Here is a 21,717-nt window from a genome sequence, read left to right as displayed (position 1 = left end):
GGGCCTAGAAACGTCAGCCTTCCTGCTCCTCTGATGCTGCTTGGCCTGCTGTGTTCATCCAGCTCTACACCTTGTTATCTCAGATTCTCCAGCATCTGCAGTTCCTACTATCCCTTGAACAAGGGATAACTTATGCGTGAAAATAAAATTTTCTCATCAATAACAGACCCCATTGCTTTACGAAATTTACAATCATGATCAGACAGCATTTATGGCCTTACATAATAAAATGCATGAAATTCTTCTAAACATTCGAGATATTTTCATGTTTTCACAGTTGAAAACAAGCATTTAAAAAATTCCATGTATTTACAGTAAGAATACAACACTACAGTAAGAAATAAATAGCTTCACTTCCATCAGGCAAAATTGCAGATAATGGGGGAGCTTACATCTTTTTTGACTAGGTGTCAATGTGGTGGAGCATGTCACCTGCCTGTTGTTCCATCTTTGATTTCAAAAACTTTATAATTTCAAAATTTGAGCATTAAACATATATCCCGTGATGTCATATTAATTTGCAGTGAAGCTACTTGAAGTTATAGTAATAGGCAACTGTCTGACAAACATACTGAATTAAGAGACCAAGTTATACGGCAGAAGCAAATAAACTCCATGATGGCTAATTTATAATATTAGGAAATAGCAGGTGGGAGTGTCCACTTCCTCCTCTCTTTGATCTTCTGGAGAAGGTTCAGTCTACCACCTTGGCTTTCTACCAGAATGGAGTAAGAATGCATTTGGAGCCAAGCCAGATTGTTATGAGATGACCTTTGTTTTTTGTCCGTACCTCAGGACACTTGATATTTCTTTGGAACCTCACTTCCATGTTCTACCCCAATTTTCACGTCAATATGCACCCAAAACTACTTGGTATGTGTGAAAGTAGCTGTATATCTGAAGCCTTAACAACACATGGGACAATAATTGCATATGTTTTATGCTCACTTCACTGGAGATGATAGTATTGACATTAGAGATGATAATAACCTTTGATTGAATATTTTGTTTTCCATGGAGATGATGTCATTATACTCATATGACAAAAACTATTTTTCCTTCAAAGGTTGAGTCTTATATTTTCCAAACCCACATCCTGCTGCAAATCCCAATCACAGTGCCCCAACATTCACAAGGACCAATCTGCAAAGCGCCCCATTTCACTAAATTTACCTAATTCAATACAGATTAATTGCCAACATGTTACAGAAAGAGCAGTACTTCTGAAGAGTAATGGGATTCGATTTATATCGTACTCTCATTGCAGTTCACAACTCCTTCCTAACTTTATTATTAAGGAGTTATTAGGTTGGCCTACTCTCAGGATATAAATCAAAGCCCATGGATCTTCATAATGTATCCTCTGTGTATGACTTATTCATAAGGAAAACTTACCCAGTCAACTAACATGAAGCATACAAACAAACCAAAGGCTTGTTCAGCTCTCATCTTTCTAGTTCTGCAGCAAGGCTTTGAGGAAATGTCACTTCTCTCTCCCTTATACCAAATTTCAAACCTACAAAATCGTGATCAGTCAGTGTTAGTGGGAAACCTGTTTACCCAAATTGTGGAGACCCTGTTGATCATTTACCACCCAGGCCTTTCTGAAATTCTTGGGTTTTTTTTTTCTGATGCTTTGTTGACACACCAAAGGTCAATAGATGCTAAAGCCTGTGAAACCTTTAAGCAAATACAACATGGAATTTATGTGGCGACTCCACTATGTTTTTAATACAGATGGCTCAACAACAAGTATAGGTAATAGCACTGTGGTATTGTTGCTGAATGTATAAACCAGAGACCAATGTTATGTTCTGGAAAATTAGGCTTGAAATCCATCATGTGCAATTTGAATTGACAATAATTTGTAATTAAAAGTTCCTTCACTGTCGTTATGACAATATTCTGCAGTTATCTCCCTAAGGGCATTGTGGGTCAACCCACAGTACCATGGAGTGCAGCGGTTCAAAAGACAGCTCACCACCACTTTCTCAAGGGCAACTGGGGATGGAAAATATATGCTGGCCAGCCAGCAACACCCACATTCTATGAGTTAATTAAAACAAAAAGTACAAGATGCAGACTGATTTTAGCCTATTAGTTAGTGCCATCATGACAAAGCTCTTGAATCTGACAGTGTATCATAATCTCCGTTCATATTTCAACCCATAACTGTACGGCCTTACAGGAGAACATTAGAGACACAAGTGTGCATGCTATAGGAGAGGATTTTATTATTATTATCAACTCATGGGACTTGGACACTCCTGAATTGTGCCTTGTAGATTATGGACAAGCTTTGGGGAATCAGGAGGTGAATTACTTGATGCAGTACACCTAGCCTCTCACCTACCCTTGTAGCCATTATGTTTATGTGGCAAGTCCAATTGAGTTTCTGATTAATGGTAACGCTGAGGATGTTGATAGTGGGGGATTCAGTGATGGTGACACCATTGAATGTCATAGGCTGGCACTTGTGTGGCGTGAATGTTACTTGCCACTTGTAATCCCAAGCCTGGATATTGTCCTGATCTTGCTACCTTTGAACATGGACTGCTTCAGTATCTGAGGAGTCGCAAATAGTGCTGAACGTTACACAATCATCAGCAACTATCCCCACTTCTGACCTCATGATGGAGGCATGGTATGTGCCATGCTTACCACCATAAGGTTAACCTTCAGCTTTGAGCCATGACTTGGACCTTTGTGTGCTTCTGCAGAACACTGTATCTTGGCAGAGGATGGCAGACCATGAAACCTCTCACAGCACTCATTCCAAGATCTTTTGTGGTCCACCTCTTGTCTTTAATGGTGGCAATCTCCTGCTATGCCTGGTTGGTCACTGTGCGCATGTTCTGCTGACCACTCAAACATGCTATCCTTAGCCAGGGTCTGGAAGTGTCACTCTTACTGCTACATTGACACTGGCCACTTTGTGATATTTGGGCATGACAATGAAAAAAACACACTGGTATATAAAACTTTTAGTTTTGATTGCTGCCATATATAATTTCTGCCTGCTTTCATACAGGACCAATATTCTCTAGTTCAGTAACACTTATTATTGGGTATTGGAGGGCTATATGAATGCAGGGTGCTCTGATGTCTACTCCGGTCACCCCAACATGGCAAGCTGTACTCCCCAAACATAAATTACCCTGGTGACTTACTCCCTCTAACTCTTACACTGGTCTGCAATGATCAAATGCAGATCTAAGACTTCTAGTCAAGGGTCATTTGTGTGGCTGCACCCTGAAAGATGGGTAGAAAGAGATTAGGTTGAAGAGACACAGGTCCTGCCTGGGTTGTTTGACAATTGTCTCCTGAGGTATTATACTGATCTGTTTAACACAGAACATTACGAATAACTGATGCTGATGTCTCTGTAACTATGGCTTGTGAAGTCTTTCCAACCTTAGCTTTCCAAACTGCACTCCTTCATTAAAGGGAAATTAGACTCCAGTAATCTCTAAACTTTCTAATGGGAGACCTATGATAAACCAGTTCTTCCAGTGTAGGCAACTATTTGGGCAATTCTGACGTTAATATGAACCTAACTCCTCTCATAGACATCTCCTCCAAAGATCAGCAATTCTTCCAGGTTCTCCCTGGAAGAACCCATCTTGGTTTGACAAGCACCTGCAACTTTTCTGTACAGGTTTATTGTTACCTCATAATCCTTCACTAGTGCAATTATTATACCAGTCGGCACTTTTTATGCATTTTCTTCTTGTAGAGAGAGTAATAGTTGAACACCCATTCGCACAAGAAATATCACAACCATTTCTTTTTCTTGGATTATGAACATTCACAGAGCGTTGCCTTCAGGGCCAAGTCATTGGAAGTCAGTGACTAAACACAGCAGTATAAAATCAGAAGGATAAAATGTATGAATGAGAAAAGCCCATTTCATTAAATATATTCTTTCTAGCATACATGGTACAATTTGCACATTCAAACACAACAAATATGATGAACAAGGTCAGTAACCATAGTAAATATTCAGGAAGATAAAATGCCTATAAGATAATCTGATCCAAAGATTAATTATTATAGCATTATGTTTTGAACCATGGACATTTATATTTTATGAATAGAATTTCCATGATCACAAAAGCACAGGAATTACTGTGTCCTGTTGATTTTGAAACATTTGCCTGTGTTAACTTATCATTGTAGCCTTCAAATTCTATTGCAAAGTAGATACAGCATCAACTTTTTCTGAGTTAATGAGCACAGTGTTTATTGCTTATTTTTCAGAGTTTATTTCACAAATATACTACTGTTTGTGTAAGAAATCGAAATGTTTGGTCTAGACATGCTAATCTGCAAAGATGTCCTTTCAATCTTAAGTGATACCATGAGCTAAATAACTGACTGAACTACATTGTCCATGGCAGTCATTAAGTTACAGACCTTGAGCCTTGCTCCTTCCAATAAAAAACAAATCAGATTTTTTTAGTTTCTCATGTGTTGAGGCAAATCCACTGATGCCACTTTCCCAAAGGGAAATGTTTGAAGGAAGCTATGAAGAAGGAATTCTATAGTAAGTGCCTTGCCTCCTGACTCCCCAGATCTTGACCACCATCTACAAGGCACAAGTCAGGAATGTAATGGAATACTCCCCACTTGCCTGGATGGTTGTAGCTCCAACAACACTCAAGAAGGTTGATATCATCCAAGACAATGCAGCTTGCTTAATTGGAACCACATCCAACAACATTCACTCCCTCCTCCACTGACACTCAGTAGCAGCAGTGTGTATTATCCATAAGGCGCACTGCAATAATTCACTAAGGCTACCTATTCCATGACCACTTCCATCTAGGAAGTCACGTGCAGATAAATATGAACACCACCACTGCAAGTTTCCCTCCAAGCCTCTCATCTTCCTGACTTGGAAATGTATCATTGTCATTGGATGAAAATCCTGGAATTCCCTCTGTAAAGATACTGTGGGTCAACTTATAACACATGGACTGCAGCTGTTCAAGAAGGCAGCTTTTGCCCCCACCTCCTCAAGGGCAACTAGAGACAGGCATAGTCAGTGATACACACATCCCATGGATAAACAATATCCCTCCTCAAGAAAAGGGACCAAACTCCTTCTTTAATTCATTCACAGGTTATGGATGTCATTGGCAGGACCAACATTTATCGCCCATCCCTAAGAGTCAAACACATTGCTGTGAAGTTGCACATCGGTCAAACCAGATAAGGATGGCGGATTTCCTTCCTGAAAGGACATTAATGAACCAGATGGGTTTCTCCAACAACCAGCAATGGTTTTGTGGTCATCAGTAGACTCTTAATTCCAGACTTTTATTGTAATCAGATTCCACTATCTGCCATGACATGATGTGAGCCCAAATCCCAGAATATTACCAAGGTCATGAAATTGATAGTTTATTGATAATGCAACTAGGACATCACTTCCCCTGCACCTTACCTCCTACACAGTACTCCTGATATGGTCTCATCAATGCCTCTTTTTATTTGCAATTTGATTAATTGCAAGCACAATTCCTTATTTTTACACTCCATTCCCGTAGCAATAAACACCAAAATTCCATTACTTTCCTTATCATCTGCTGGAACTGCGTACTAACTTTCTACAGCTCGAGTACAAGCACACCCAAATCCCTCTGTACTGAAGCATTTTGAAGTTTCTTTTCATTTAGGTAATAAGTTACCCCTTTTTAGTTTAGTGACCAAAATGGAAAATCCTCTCACTTATTTACATTAAACTCCCCCTAGAATGGACCAAATTTTGGCCCATTCACCTAACCTATCTATATCAATTTGTAAATTCTTATTCAGTACAACTTACTTTCCCACCTATTTTTGTGTCATCTGCAAAATTGGCTCTGATATGTTCTAACCTGCATCCAAATCATTAATATAGATTGTAAATAGTTGGGCCCCAAGGATCAAACCCTCTGGCACCCCACTAGTTCAGTTTGCCAACCAGAAATAAACCCATTTATCCTGACTTTCTGCTTTCTGTTGGCTAGTTAATCCTCTATCCAAGCTAACATATTACCGTGAACCCCATGTGATCATACCTTGTGTATTAACTTTTTGTGTGGCACCTTTTTAAATGCCTTCTGGAAGTCTAGATATGCTATCTACAGCCCGCCCATTGTCCACTTTGTTTATTACATAGAATCCCTTCAGTGTGGAAGCAGGCCATTCAGCCCATTGAATCCACACCAACCCTCCAAAGAATATCCCATCCAGCCCCATCCTCACACACTATTTCTGTAGTCCTCCATTTCCCACTGCTGATCCATCTACCCTGCACATCCTTTGACACTATGGCCAATTTAGCATGGCCAATCCACCTAAACTTCCCATCTTTAGACTGTGAGAGGAAACCAGAGCACCCAAAGGAAACCCACGCAGACACAGTGAGAATGTACAAACTCCACACAGACCAGTCACCCGAGGTTGGAATCAAACCCAGGTGCCTGGCGATGTGAGGCATCAGCGCTAACTGCTGAACCACCGTGTCACCCATTTTCAAAAAACCCTGGGAAATTAGTCAAACATGATTTCCCCTTCATAAAACCATGCTGACTGCAATGGATTGCACTCTGACTTTCCAAGCTTCATACTGCTAGTTCCTAATGATGGATTCCAACAATTTCCCAATCATAGACAGTTTATCAAGAGGTTATGTGTAGTTGGGTGGTATAAAACAGGTAAAGATTTCTGCACATCACTACAGAAACATGGAGCTTTAGACAAATCAAATCCTCAAAATGATGACCAGAGCTTATTTTCATGAATATCCTTATTGTTAAGGACTGGAATTTCCTTTGTTTGCCACGTGGGATTGATCAAGTGAATTTATTAGTTTCATTTCTTTTCAGTTTGTTTATGGCCTGAACACTTTAATTCAGGCATGAGATGTTCATATTACTGTCTTTAAAAGGTGAGCCTCTGAGAGCACATCTCAATGATCCATTCAGAGTAGTTACAAAAGACTGGTAAATTAAGTGATCTAATTAACATCCCAGACTGACAGGAAAAGAATTGGCTGTGGCACATCAATGTGTTGAAGGAGAAGGAGATGCCACAACTTTATGTCAGATAGTAAGGACAGTGGAGAATGAAAGAAAATAGGAAGAAGGCCTAAATGTTTCCCAAATCAAAACACCTACTATGCAGTTAGCTAACACTGCTCTATTAAACAGGTTAGATGCCATGCTTCCATTTTTAGAGGGAAAAAGAGCAAATTAACCTGGCAAGGTCAACTCTTGATCATCAGTGAAGTGATAAAAGTTGTGATATTATCAAATGGTGCTTAGCCAACAATGACCTGCTTACTGACGTTTAGTTTGGGTTGCTCCAGGGCCATTCAGCCTTTATGTAAACGAAAGAGCTGAATTCCAGAGGCGAAGTGATAGTGACTCAGTACTGCGTACTCCCTCTAATTCTTCCTTCAGCACATGGATCTCTAAATTTGGTGCACAGCAGCAACTTCAGAGACTTGAAACAAATGCATCGTCTTTCTGATCAACATACCTGGAACCTCAGAGTGGCTGTGCAGCTTAGAGACAACACTGATGATTGCCTATTACATCAAGTCGAAACCTAGCCCTGGCCAACTAGAGTCAATGGGAATCAAAGGGAAACCTGTTTGGAGTTGTAATCAGCACAAAGGAAGATGATTGTTGTTGCTGGAGTTGTTGTAGGTACAGGACATCTTTGAAGGAGTTCTGCATTGCAGTGTCCTGGGCAAAATCATCCTCAGCTGCTTCTGCAATAAACTTCCCACCATCATAAAGTCAGAAACGGGGATGTTCGCTGATGATTGCATAATGTTCAGCACCATTTAAGACTCCTCAGATACAGACGCGGTCCATTTCCAAATGCAGCAAGATCTAGACAATATCCAGGCTTGGATTGGTAAGGGACAAGTAACATTCATTGACACACAATTACCAGATAATGACAAAAGTAGAAATTGCTGAAAAAGCTCAGCAGGTCTGGCAGCATCTGCACAGAGAAATCAGAGGTAATGTTTTGGGACCATTGACACTTCCTCAGAATGTTAACTTTGATTTCTCATCACAGATGCTGCCAGACCATCTGAGGTTTTCCACCAATTTTTGACTTTGTTTCTGATTTACAGCATCCACAGATCTTTCTATTTTTGCCAGACAATGACCATCTCCAAAAACAGAGAATCTATCCATCGTCTCTTGACATTCAATGATGCTACCAACACTGAATTCCCCACTATCAACATGCTGGAAATTACCAATGACCAGAAGCTGAAATGGCCCAGCCGTATAAATATTGTGAGGGCAAGAGCAAGCTAGGGGCTAAGAATTCTGCAGTTACCAACTCAATTTCTCACACAAAGAAGCTCATCCACCATCTGAAAAAACAAGTCGGGAGTGTGTTGGAATACATTTTTTTTTCATTTTCATAGAATCCCTACAGTGTGGAAACAGGCCCTTTGGCCCAACTAGTCCACACCAACCCTCAGAGCATCCCACCCAGACCCATCCCCCTATAACCCACCTAATCTACACATCTCTGAACACTACAGACAATTTAGCATGCCCAATCCACCTACCCTGCACATCTTTGGACTGTGGGAGGAAACCGGAGCACCCGGAGGAAACCCACACAGACACGGGGAGAATGTGCAAACTCCTCACAGACAGTTGCCCGAGGGTGGAATTAAACCCGGGTCCCTGGCGCTGTGAGGCAGCAGTGTTAATCACTGATGACAACGGAATAAGCAATTTCTCGTTACTCTAGGACATGGCTCTTCAGTTGCCATCTCATTGACTGTTAATCCTTCACCATTTAATTCTAGCAAGCCACATAGGCTGGTATTACAAGAAGTGTTGGTGACAGCATACCTACCTAAAGGAGTTCCTCGCAGAACCTGGAGCCAGCTACAGGCATCTCCCACAACCAACTCCTTCTCATGAGCATTTAGAAATTGGCAAGAAATGCTGATTCAGCCAGCAATTCTTGCATCCTGTGAATGAAAAGAAAAATGGAAGGAAGTTGGTGGTGTTGAGTCAATGGCCTGGAGGAGATGGCATGCAGCAGTCAGGTGAATGCACCCTCTGCAGTAGTTGCTCACCAGGGGAGATGATGGCCTAGTGACTTTGTTGCTGGACTTTAATTCAGAGACCCAGGTAATGTTCTAGTCTGCTGGGTTTGAATCCCACCATGGCAAATGTTAGAAACTGAATTCAATAAAGGATCACGAATTAGAGTCTAGTGATGACCATGAATCCATTGTCGATTGCCAGAAAATCCCATCTGGTGCACTAATGTCCTTTAGGGAAGGAAACTGCCATCCTTACCTGGTCTGACATACATGTGACTCCAGAACCACAACCAATGTGGTTGACTCTTAACCACCCTCTGGGCAATTAGGGATGGGCAATAAATATTGGCCTGGATACCAATGCCCTCATCCTACAACTGAATTTAAACAAAAAACCTTGTTACTGACACTGGGACAGATGGACTATTGTGGACTTTCCATAGGAAGAAATACTCATTGTTGCTGTGTAATAAAGGGTACTAAAGGGGTACACTGAATTACTTCAAGCATGGAGAGGCACAACAAGAGAACCATGGATATGTAGATTCATTGCACCATCAACTATCAATATTCTATAATAACACATGTTACTATTATTTTTAGCTAAATTTATTCATTCATTTATGGGTCAGGGAATGCCCGATATACTCCACCATTGCCAAGTACTTTTGCCCATCCACCTGCTCTCATGCCACAAATCTATCAAGATTCCAGCAAGATAATCTGTTCAGCACAAACATGCAGAGGCTCAAGTGACAATTCACATTTATGTGCTGCAGCTAAGGGGTGAGACCTGCCACATAGCTGTACAATTGTGCGGAGCCAGGTAGTTCAAGCTGCTCCTGAATATCCACACATCATACATGAATCGCACCGTTAGATACAAAGATATTGAAGCATCCTCTCCCTGTCTGCTTACAAATCAGGCTGGCATTACTTACGGTTTAGGAGACCCTAGAACAGCAAGGAAATGGCCCAGTCTGGTGGTGTTGAGAGGTGATGATTTGGAATGTAAGAGAGCCAGCCATGGAGGTAGCCAGGCCTGTCTGACTGCCTGTCGATGATATCAAATTGTGATGAAGATGCTGGTAAAGGAATCTTGGAACAAGATCTTAGTGGAGGTTTACTGAACACAATGGGGCATTGACATGATCAGGAGTCTGAGGATTGGGTTGTATGATGTGGAATGTGTGAGCATGGTCAAAGGTAATGGTGTACCTCAGAGAATACTCACAGAATGTGAAAGCTGTGCCAAAAATACCCATTTTTGTGTTCCACACCAGTCCCAGCTCTCCTCTCTCACTCGTCTGATCCAGATCATTCCTCGGTTATCAGGAGCACATGGGGATATCCAAGGAGGCAGCATCACTTCTGGCTAATCCACTCTGCTAACTCCCACATGTGACGATGCTGTCACTTTGAAAAATTATTTTGTTGGTTTTTTTGAAGAGATGTTGTAAAGGCAGATGTACAAAACTGGCCACTGAAGACAGCTTAAGTAAACAGCTTAGGAGGCCTGAGGGTTTTTTTTAACAGCCTGAGTGGGCGTGGCCAGCTCTCACAGATCCAGATTTCTGGGTTTTGTGTTTTTTTCAGTAGCATCAGAAGCTGTTTAGGATCTCAGAAGAGTTGGCAGCTCCAATAAATGATTACTAGCTGCTACTTCCTCTGAAATTTCTCTTGATGTTTTTTCCTCCTGGATTGCAGAACTGCAAGTAAGAATCTGTGTCTGAATTTGCCTTTTTGCCAAGGGTGTGTTTATGGGACGTTACTATATTGGAACAGTTACTTATTAGTACATAATGTATTTATTATTCGGTTAAGTTTTCCAATGGTTATGTTATTCTAAATTCCTCCTTCTTTTGTTTGTATTTTAACTGTAGTGTTTAAATAAATTGCGTTTTGCTTAACTTCGAATAGTTTGACCAGTTGCATCACATCTGGAAAATGCACTTCATATATACCTTTAAAATAAGAAAATGTTAATGTCTAGGCTACCTCCTTAAAATATTTTGACGGGGTCTGGTCTGTTCCATAATAGACACAAGCACATTAAACGGATGCAGCACCCAATGCGAGTTGGTGGTACTACCTCAGAGTGAAGAAGGGGGTATCTGAGTCATGGATATCTGTGCAAAGTCCTCCTCAGAGATTAGAGGAAAATCACAATTGGTAAGGAACATGGAACCTTGGGAGTCACCTTTTGAGGAGCAGTATTTACCCAACCTGGAGCAGATATACAGCCCGAAGGTGGAGCTTTTGAAGGTCCATCATTGGTTTGAACTCAACATTATCTCCAGGAATCAGCAGCATTCACGAGAGACTGGTCAATCTTATGGAGAAACATACTCATTAACACTCAAGAGTGAATGTAAGAACAACACCTGACCTGCAAAGAGAACAATCCTCCTTCAACATCCTGGATCAGTTTGATCAGAATACAAGTTCTGGAATAAATAAGGAGCTGTGGCCCTCCACAGGATGGTGGCGCTGTTGGCACAGTAGTTATTGGAATGGATGACTGCTGCTCACCAGCAGCTACCGCCATTAACCCCAGCTGAAGGCCAGCTGGGAATGTGGATATTACTGAGAATGGTGAAGGTACTGAGAGCTCCTCATCTTCCTCCACCTCCCCAACCCCTCTATCACAGCCTGCATCTGCTCTACTTGTGCCAATGACCATGACTATCTCTGCAGAAATACAGAGGGCACAGTTTGAAATAAATTTCCATTGAGTCCCTGCACGATGAACCCAGTCATCATGCTCTTCACCTTTTCCATGACAACATGGCAGATACTTTGGAACATCAACTCATCTAGAACACCAATGAGTTTACTATGGTTGCAGTTTTCACATTAAACATCATCACAATCAAGCATATGGCAAATGGATACCGTGGCAATAACTACAACTTTTGAATGGTTTTTAAAGTGTTGTCCTCTTGACTTTTGCAGAAACATTGCTGAGGAATCTTAAGAGATCAGTGGGTATTTAAAGAGAAAGATGATTACCCAAGATCATTGGTGCCTCAGCTGGTTCAGGTGTCAGGCTTTTATGGTGACAGTGACAGTGTCAGTGCATTCAGGTACCAGGCCTCAGGATGGCAATATTAGTGTCCTGTAGTGGCATTGCCAGGGCCTCATAGATATGGGTCAAAAAGTAGTGCTTCACAGTGGAGGAGCATCACAAGTCTGGTGTCTTGTGAAGGAAGTCCCTCAAAGTGCCCCAAAGTGGAGGTGTGACAGCACAGCAGTACCTCAGGATGGTGGCGCCTCAGTGTGGAAGGGCCTCATACTGGAGGTGCCCAATGGTGGAGCTGCCTCACAGTGGAGCTGCCTTGCTGTGGAGGTGCCTCAGAATGACTAGGTCAACAGAGTTTTATCTCTTGACCCTATCTCTGCTCATGTCATTCCTCTTCTGGGTTTATTTCTGGGAGTTTCCTTTTAAAAACTTGAGAAACATGACTAAGAATTTGAGAAAAATTGTAACTTTATTGATAAAAGCACCCAAAGAAAGTACAAAATTGCTAGACATAGGAAAAGTGCAGGTGAATCAGCTAATAAAGATAAATGGAAATGATTCAAGGATTTGGTGCTTCTCATGTATGGGATCTCCTCTAAGGAAACAAAGTTATCAATTCAGGGAAGCTGGGTTAAAAGTAACTCATGCCTTCATTCGTGCTAGACACACATGACAACAGAGTTGTGGTAATCAAAAGAGTGAAGTTAAGGTTTTGCATTGGAATGGGTCCTTTACTGTGGTCTCTGTCAGTTTGGTGTTAGCATATGGCAAGTTCACTTCTGTTTTGAACGTTTACAACTTAAAAGCATTCACAGTATAATGAACTGGAAGTCAAATTATATGAATGCTATGGTGATGATTTTGTTTGAATTAATTAGTAATCGCCTCTTGATAATTGAGACTGCTCGGTCTGTCCCATCCTTTGTAATTCATTATATTTTCCTGCTGGCATGATTTTCATTGTGGTCTCTTTCAGGGAATACCAGCGACTGTGCCATGTTGCCCAAACAATACCGTTATCAAACCCATTGTTCGATGCTGTGTAAGGGCCACCTAAAACAAAGGCAAACAAATTTCATTTCATTGCAGTGGGAATGTCATGAAAACACAGTGAGTCACAAAATATTGCTCTGGTTTTCTTTCCCCTATGTCTCCTCAGTAAGTGCAAATCATTTATAGAAGGTAACTAACAAATTAATTCAAAAAGAATTCAGGAAAAACATCTCTGCCCAGAGAGTGACCGGGATTGAAACCACCACATAGAGGAAACTAGAATAAATATACTTGAGCGGTTTTGGGACTGGAGTAGAGAGAGGTTGAATCACAATTGATCCCTTCCCACTTTCCATCCACTTCATAAGCAGCAGAAATCTGGACAGATTTGTCCCCTCCAATCTCGTGACTATTCACTTCAGTTGTGACACTCACTTCTGTCCTGGCTGAGGTCAGTTCCCTGACACACACGGGGGACCGAATGGTAGAAATTCCTCTTGTGCACGGTTGCACAGTTCATGAAGGTGGTGACTTAGGGCAAACCGCCTCTCAAAGTGGTGAAATAAATCTGAACATTTTTCACCTCCTCCTCAAGGTGTGGCCTGGATTATTGAGAGTGATTTTCAGCAGCCATCTGCCTGTTCTCACTTCCAAACAGACAGGTGGTCTTGAGAATTTGAAGGTGCTCCTTAATTGACCCCATTGATTGCCAAGGCCCACTTCAAATAATTGAGCAGATTGTCTACCTCCTGCCACCAGGGTGCTGTTTAATTCAGCAAATTGCAAATAAAGTCACTGATTACAAGTTTAGTGTATAAATAGACATGAAATTTTTCTATGTACACTCTGCCCATTTGTACTGCAGGTTTAGTTGCCTACCCATCATTGAAAGCTGGCCAGTAACTAGCTAAGGAAATTATTCAAGCAATTTCTGTGAGAGTGTTTGTCCTGGGCACCATTAAAAAAATTCATCCTGCTGTGAGGCACCTCCCACCCTGCATCCTTGGATCACTTCTCCTCTCAGGAATGACAAATGCACAAACAATTCTTATCCCTATCCCAACCACAACTGCTGAGCAGCAGACAGGTGCCTGTTTGTGTACCCTGCTGCTAGATGGGCTATAAACTTCTCCACAGGAGTTGGGAGGTCATGTTGCAGCTGTATAGGATATTGGTTAGGACAGTTTTGGAATAATGTGTGCAATTCCGGTCTCCCTGCTAAAGGAAAGATGTTGTTAAACTAGAAAGGGTTCAGAAAAGAGGATGTTGCCAAGGTTGGAGGGTTTGACCTATATGGAGAGGCTGGAGAGGCTGAATAGGCTGGGGCTATTTTCCCTGGAATGTCATAGGCTGAGGGGTGACCTTATAGAGATTTATAAAATCATGAGGGGTATGACTCAGGTGGATAGCCAAGGTCTTTTCCTTGGGGTGGGGGGTCCAAAACTAGAGGGCATAAGTTTAAGGTGAAAGGGGAAAGATTTAAAAGGGGCCTAACGGGCAACGTTTTCACACAGAGGGTGATGCGTGTAAGGAATGAACTGCCAGCAGAAGTAATGAAGGCTGATACAATTACAACATTTAGGAGGCGTTTGGTTGAGCATATGAATAGGAAGGGTTTAGAGGGATTTGGGCGAAATGCTGGCAAATGGGACAGGATTAATTTAGGACATCTGGTCAGCATGGACAAGTTGGACCAAAGAGTCTGTTTCCATGCTGTACAGCTCTATGACTCTATGACATTTGCTATTATCATTCCTTTGCCATTAATTTTACAAACGCCTATAACAGAATATGTCTTGTCATTAATTTTGTTCCTTCAGGTTCATGTAGGAATACCATAAGGACCGTCATTTAATGCTCTGCCTGTGAACCAAAAGTGTGCATTCAGTGCAACCACAGATTATCTGTAATTCAGAATTCAACCAAAGATCTTCAATTGGGGCACATAGTTGCTATGTTGTACAGACTGCCAGGATACGAGTGTGATATGTCAATAAGCCTCTGTAGGTTACTTTCCCTAACAAAACAGTGACAATGGCACAACATTTTAATGAAAAGTTGTTGACCTGAAATATTAGCTCAGTTTCCCTCTTTGCCAACACTGCCTGAGTATTTCCAGCATTTTCTGGTCCTATTTCAGATTTCCATCATCTGCAGTGTTCTGCTTTAGCAGTTTATTTCTTTAGCCTCTATAATGAATTGCTGTTCGGTCAATTTCATAGGAAATGTTCAGCAGGTCTGGCAGCATCTGTGAAGGCGAAAACAGTGTTAACGTTTTGGGTCCAGTGACCCTTCCTCAGAACATTAACTCTGTTTTCTCCTTCATAGATGCTGCCAGACCTGCTGAGCTGTTCCAGCAACTTTGTTTTTGTTCCTGATTTACACTATCGGCAGTTCTTTCGATTTTCATAGGAAATGTGTTTGAGCATTGTTCACAAAAGTGTACAGTGGATGAGAAGTTTTACCTCGGTGATATATGCCATTAAGATTTCCTGCATGACATTTGTTCATCCACCAGCCGCTTTGATCTTGTTCAGCACAGTTGCCTTCATACTTATCATTATCAAAGTCGCTTGTGCTAAACTGCATAAAGTTGTGTGATGTATAGAATTTATCACTGGGATCGTCTCCAAAGTCAAAACCAGCAAAGGCATCTCCAGCATCTCCTCCAATGAACATGCCATAAAGCAATCGATATTTGTCCTCCTCACTTCCCACTTTAAAATTCAAATATTTAGCATGTCTGGAGGGAAAGAGAAATTAGTCAGCACTCATCCAATGCAGACACGATACTTTGCCCTTCTGTTGTATAAACATGGCAGAATCAAGCTTCACACCCCAGTCATCAAATGTCCATTACATATTTGGTGCAGTGAGGAGCTGAAAGGATACATGTGCTGTGCAAATGTAAACACAAAGTTAAAAGGCCTGCGTCTAATATGACTCTCAGCCAGTTGACTTTTGCACTGAAAAAATTGGATCTTCTGGGAAAAGATGTTCCAGATCAAAGATGTGCAGGCTCGTTGGATTGGCCATGGTAAATGTGGGGATGGGGTAAGGGTCTGGGTCTGGGTTTGGAAGGTCAGTGCACACTTGATGGGCTGAATGGCTTCTTTTTGCACAGTATGGATTCTAAGATTCTATGAAAATGGGAACTCACTGCTCAAAGTGTGTGGTATTCTTAATACTGTGATACTGTCTCTGTGTTGTTCTTGGAGATGGGAAGGGTATTTAATCTGGCAGTGTGTAAGCAATCTACCTCTTCTCCACCTTCAGTCTGTGATTGGACTTTCAGCCCAGCCATTGATATTTGAGACTTTTGTGTGGCCATTGAGCCCAAAAGCAGGTAAGGCTTTTAACACTCTGAGAAAATGACAAGTAAACCTCTGCAAGCTGCTTGTAATATTCCAGAGTCAGAAGTCACATGACACCGGTGCAACAGGTTTATTTGGAATCATGCAAGCTTTCGCAGCGCAGCACTCCGAAATAAACCGATTCCAAATAAACCTGTCGCACTGTAACCTGATGTCGTGTGACTTTGTCCACCTCAGTCCAACACTGGCACCTCTACATAATAATGCAGAGATGATATTCCAGAGGTGACGGTGGGTGCAGGTGGGGAATTCTTGTTTAAAGACCTTCAGTACCTGATGGAGGTACCCAGCATCCCCCAGAAGGGAGAGGAGTTGTGGAGAGCTAAACTGTCCCATTGTTACCCACACTGCTCCTCTCTCCCCAAATGTGACTTCTCTCTGGCCTTGATCGCTCCTTGACCTGAGGCTCAGGCAGTTGCTATTATCTCTGGTCTCTGATTGGCTGTTAGCTGTTGGTGGGTGGAATTTTCATCTGTGGTGCCTTTGATTCAGAGAAGGTCTGCCAGTCACTAAAAAAAATTCCAGCACAGCAATTTTTACCCAATGGGAACACACGGAGAAGACAATGCATGTCTCTCCCTGGCTAACAGGTAAGATCACCGATCCCTTCCGTTTAGAGTCTGCTCATTGCTCAGGTTTTCGATGTTATTGAATTGGTAACGGGTCTGCTCATTGTTGCACTGAAGCAAAGTGAGAATAGCAGACAAAGCTGAGGCACATCACATTCATGCCATTCAACTGCCATTTTTAAAAATTCAGTCATAGGATGTGGGCGTCACTGGCTAGGTCAGCATTTATTGCCAATCCCTAATTGCCCAGAGGGCAGTTGAGAGTCAACCATATTGCTGTGGTTCTGGAGGCATGTGTAGGCCAGACTGGGTAAGGATGGCACTAAAGTGCATTAGTAAGCCAGATGAGTTTTTCATGACAATCAACAACAGCTTAATGGGCACCATTAGACTATTAATTCCACATTTTTTTATTGAATTCAAATTCCATCATCTGCTGTGGCAGGATTTGGACCAGGGTTCCCAGAACATTACCTGGGTCTCTGGATTAACAGTCCAGCGATAATACCACTAGACCATTGTCTTCCCTGAGAGGAAGAGACCATCTCCCCTTGATGTTCAATGGTGTTACCATTGCTGAATCCTCCACTATCAATTCCCTGGGCGTTACCATTGACCAGAAAATTAGCTGGACCGGGCATATAAGTACTTCAAGAGCAGGGACAGAGGATGAGATTTCTACTATGAGCAACTCACTTCCTGATTGCTCAACATCTGTCCACCATCTACAAGGCACAAGTCAGGAGTGTGATGGAATACTCCCATTTGCCTGAATGAGTGCAGCTCCACCAACACTCTTGAAGCTCAGCATGAACCCAGTATAAGCAGCCTGCTTGGTTGGCTCCACAATCACCAACATCCACTGCCCCCAACATCAATGAATATTGGCATCAGTGTGTACCATCTATGAGATGCTTTGCAGCAACTCACCAAGGCTGCTTTGACACCACTTTCCAAACCCATGACTTCTACCAGGAGAAGGGCAGCTGATGCATGGAAATACTACTACCTGCAAGTTTCCCTCTCAGCCACTCACTATCCTGACTTGGAAATATGCTGTTTTACTGTCACTGGGTCGAAACATTGGAGTTCTCTTCCCAACAGCATTATGAGTATACAAAGACAACAGCTGTCCCAGAAGTAGCTGATCAGCAACCTCTCAAGGGCAATACGTTCTGACTGAGCTAGCAACACTCATTGCCCATGAAAGATTTTTTAATATATCATAGAATTTATATTCAGACTATTGTATTGGTGCTGTGGATTGTTGATGTATTTGAGTGGAGGATGCTAGAGGGCAGAAGAGAAAGCAAAAGTAGGAGTGATCTCTGTCACTTGCAATGAGCTGTTAATGTTGATTGACAGGGTAGTTTTGGAAAAGGCCCAAGAGAGCCAATTTGATTAAAGAATGATAACATGGGAATGGACCAGACAGAAGGAGTTCAGACTGAGAGTAACCGCAACTCAAGCCAGTGAAATAAAATTGTATAGCAGTTTCAACAATGCTAAAAAATCTACAAAAAAACCTACAATATTTGGCACATCACCAAACAATTGTTTTGTTTAACCACAATTGTTGAGTAAGTTTTTTTTAATCCTTATGAATTGTATCAGGTATTTTTATTGCTTGCAACGATAAATCAATGATTACCTCTGTTGACCTGTCCAATCCATCAGGTCTATTTGGAGTACAAACTGTTTATTGCTCTGTGTAGTTAGTAAATGTATTTTCTCATTCCCAATCCAGAACTCTGTGCTCCCATCAGGTGACAAGTATCCAAATCCCTCCTTATACGAAATCCAGTTTCTGTGAAAGTTCACACTGCCGTCAAGTCGCTGAAAGAAATTAGAGAAGCATTGTCTGATCGTACCTTGCACCAAATTGAGAAAGGTTTGTTTGTCAATAACATAAACATGGTGTGACATACCCTTTGGAGCACTGTCCAGCCTCTCCCTAATTCATCAATCTCACAATAAACTAGCATCTGCTGCCGAGCTTTCACTGGTTTGATGTAGTACAGGCCACTTGTTGTAGCACCTTTGTCAGCAATCTCTTGACAGTCTGAATAGGATCAGATTACAGTGCTTGTAATTGAACCACATTTAGTGTAACGTTTTGTCAAACAGCTCAATTTTTCAGAGTTGGAACACTCCGAAATTAATCATTGTTAATAAGACTATAATACACAACATCAACTTATCATTAACATAGTATAACTGAGGTGCTTCAAAGAACTATTATCAGAAAATATTTAACCTTAAGCCACACGTGGAAGTTTTAGGCCAAAGAGGTAGTTTAAAGTATGTGTTTAAAAAGGAAACAAAAAAGTAAGATAGTGAGGAAATTTCAGGATTTAGGACCTAGACAACTGAAAGCACAATGAACAATAATGTGGCAAAGGAAATTGGGAATTCAAAAGAGGCCAGAACTGGAGGAATGCAGAGTTCTCAGAGTGTTACAAGACTGAGGAGATAAGGGAAGGTGAGACCATGATTTGACTTGAACACAAAGATGAAAATTTTAAATTTTAGCCATATGCTGAAAGTAGAACTAAGGTATGTTGGTGAGTCAACTGATAGTGAGTAAAAGGGATTTGTTGAAAGTTAAGATGACAAAACTTTAAACTACCCAACTGAAGAGAGTGACTATTGAACAGGGGATGCTAACCTGGCCCTGTGATTTCATTTATTTGAACAGTGTCATGGCATGGCTCACTGCACCTGTCCTGAAGTTGTTGGGTTATCCTCTTTAAATCAACGATAACTTCATTGTTCGATACTAAAAGCTGTTCCAAATCCCTGTAGAAAAATAAAAGACCACTGCATGATCATCTCTAGAAAAAGACAATAAAATTAACAATAGTAACAGGATCTCAACAAATCAAGACAAACGATTGAAATTTAGATAAAACGAAAAGACAGGTTATCATTTCAGGCGGACTTTTGGTAGAACTCTTTCATGCCTTTCTGAATCCTGGAAAAGGAAGTTAATTCTCGAAGCGAGCATTGAGAGCTTGCAGGGAGCTCTGGTTGAAAAATTCTTCTTGATTTTCCATTCATTATCAGCATCAGACCTCATTGGGATTGTCCATTTCGACAATCCACCTCAGGATCTTCTCAGTTTACACAGGTTTAGGGTCAGATGGGGAAGAGCCTAATCATTCCATTGGTTTTAGAGCCATAATGTCAGAGTCATTGAGGTCTACAGCACAGAAAATAAAAAGGCTGTTTGGTCCATCGAGTCTGTGCCATTCAAAAGCAACCAGCGAACTATTTACTTTACTAAACACTTCTCAATTTGAAGTGCATACCCTCGTAAAACAAAAAAACTGCAATATAGTCCGGCTCTGAACGGTATAAATTATATAAGGTCAATGGGATGTAAGTTTCTAGCTTTAGAGTGTAAATCAGTTAAGTAAATCACCTGATGGGTGCCCTGTGAGACTGGCCCAGATCTGCCGGTTTCCAGATGTGGCGGTGCCAGTGTTGGACTGGCATGGACAAGGTCTCCAGATGGTCACAGGCTGCGCCTACCCCAGGGGATACTCAAGGGACCCCTCACAAAAACCTTGATGTACTGACTCTGTTGTAATTGCCTGCAAAGTGTAAACTGCCATGTACAATTCCCCTGTTTCTTGAAACATATAGAAAAAACTCTCTGATATTGACTTAGAAACATTGAAATAAGAAGCAAGTGTAGGCCATTTGGTCCATAGAGTCCTTTCTGCTATTTAAAATGATCATGGTTGATCCTCTATCTCAATGTCATCCTCCCACTCTATCCACATACCCCTTGACACCTTTAATGTCTAGAAATCTATTTCTTTCTTGAATATGTTCACGACTTCGCCTCTACAGTCATCTGCGGTAGAGAATTCCACGAGCCTCCAAGTTAGGAGATTTCTCCTCATCTCAGGTCGACATGGTCTACCTTGTATCTTGAGACCATACAAGGACACCCAAGTCCAATCTATCACTAATTAAATAACACTCTACCCTGTTTTTTCTGACTGAAGTGGACAACTTCATATTTATACACATTATACTGCATCTATCATGTGTTTGCACACTCACCCAACTTGTCTAATTCACCATAAAATCTCTTTGCATCTTCTACCACCTACTTTTCTGTCATCTGCAAACTTGAAAATAATATACTTGGTTCTCTCACCCAAATCATTGACTTTTGTTGAATAGCTGGTCTCCAATCACTGATCCCTGCAGTCTATCAATTGTCAAAGCCTTCCACTACAAAACTGACCCATTACTTCCTACTCTCTGTGTTCTCTCTGCTAACCATTTCCCAATGCATGACAGTATATTACCACCAATCCAATATGCTCTGACTTTACACGTACCCTCTAATGTAGAACTTTCCAAAAAGCCAAACACACTACATCCAAGGAGCTTTCCTCATCTATCCTACTAGTTATGTCCTCAAAAAACTCAAATAGGTTTCTTAAATATGATTTCCCCTTCATAAGTCTATGTTGGTTTTCTGTAATACGACTGGTAGGGAGATAGTGAGAAAAGAGATCAGTCTGAGACTGATGAAGGGTCTAGGCCCGAAACGTCAGCCTCTCTGCTCCTATGATGCTGCTTGGCCTGCTGTGTTCATCCAGCCCTGCACCTTGTTGTCTCGGATTCTCCAGCATCTGCAGTTCCTACTATCTCTCA

At 41.5% G+C, this 21,717-nt stretch overlaps 2 protein-coding genes across 3 annotated transcripts in view; both read right to left on the bottom strand.

Annotated features, from left to right (window-relative positions):
• LOC109916208 (fibrinogen alpha chain) overlaps positions 1-1,449 on the bottom strand; it is a 9,287-nt gene extending 7,838 nt beyond the window's left edge. Inside the window, exon 1 of the mRNA XM_048601464.1 lies at positions 1,396-1,449. Coding sequence (XP_048457421.1) covers positions 1,396-1,449 — 54 coding nt within the window. The remainder of the gene's footprint in view (positions 1-1,395) is intronic.
• Positions 1,450-12,554: 11,105 nt separating this feature from the next.
• Positions 12,555-21,717, bottom strand: part of fgg (fibrinogen gamma chain) — a 66,945-nt gene continuing 57,782 nt past the window's right edge. For both annotated transcript variants that reach the window (XM_048595816.1, XM_048595821.1), the window contains 5 exons: positions 19,709-19,839; positions 18,969-19,102; positions 18,692-18,876; positions 15,563-15,840; positions 12,555-13,157 (listed from right to left, as the gene is read on the bottom strand). In XM_048595816.1, coding sequence (XP_048451773.1) covers positions 12,979-13,157; positions 15,563-15,840; positions 18,692-18,876; positions 18,969-19,102; positions 19,709-19,839 — 907 coding nt within the window. In that variant the 3' untranslated portion in view covers positions 12,555-12,978. The remainder of the gene's footprint in view (positions 13,158-15,562; positions 15,841-18,691; positions 18,877-18,968; positions 19,103-19,708; positions 19,840-21,717) is intronic.

This window comes from Rhincodon typus, chromosome 1 (genome assembly GCF_021869965.1).
Source record: "Rhincodon typus isolate 14 chromosome 1, sRhiTyp1.1, whole genome shotgun sequence".
NCBI classification, from domain to species: domain Eukaryota; kingdom Metazoa; phylum Chordata; class Chondrichthyes; order Orectolobiformes; family Rhincodontidae; genus Rhincodon; species Rhincodon typus.
This window is presented reverse-complemented; position numbering and strand designations above follow the sequence as displayed.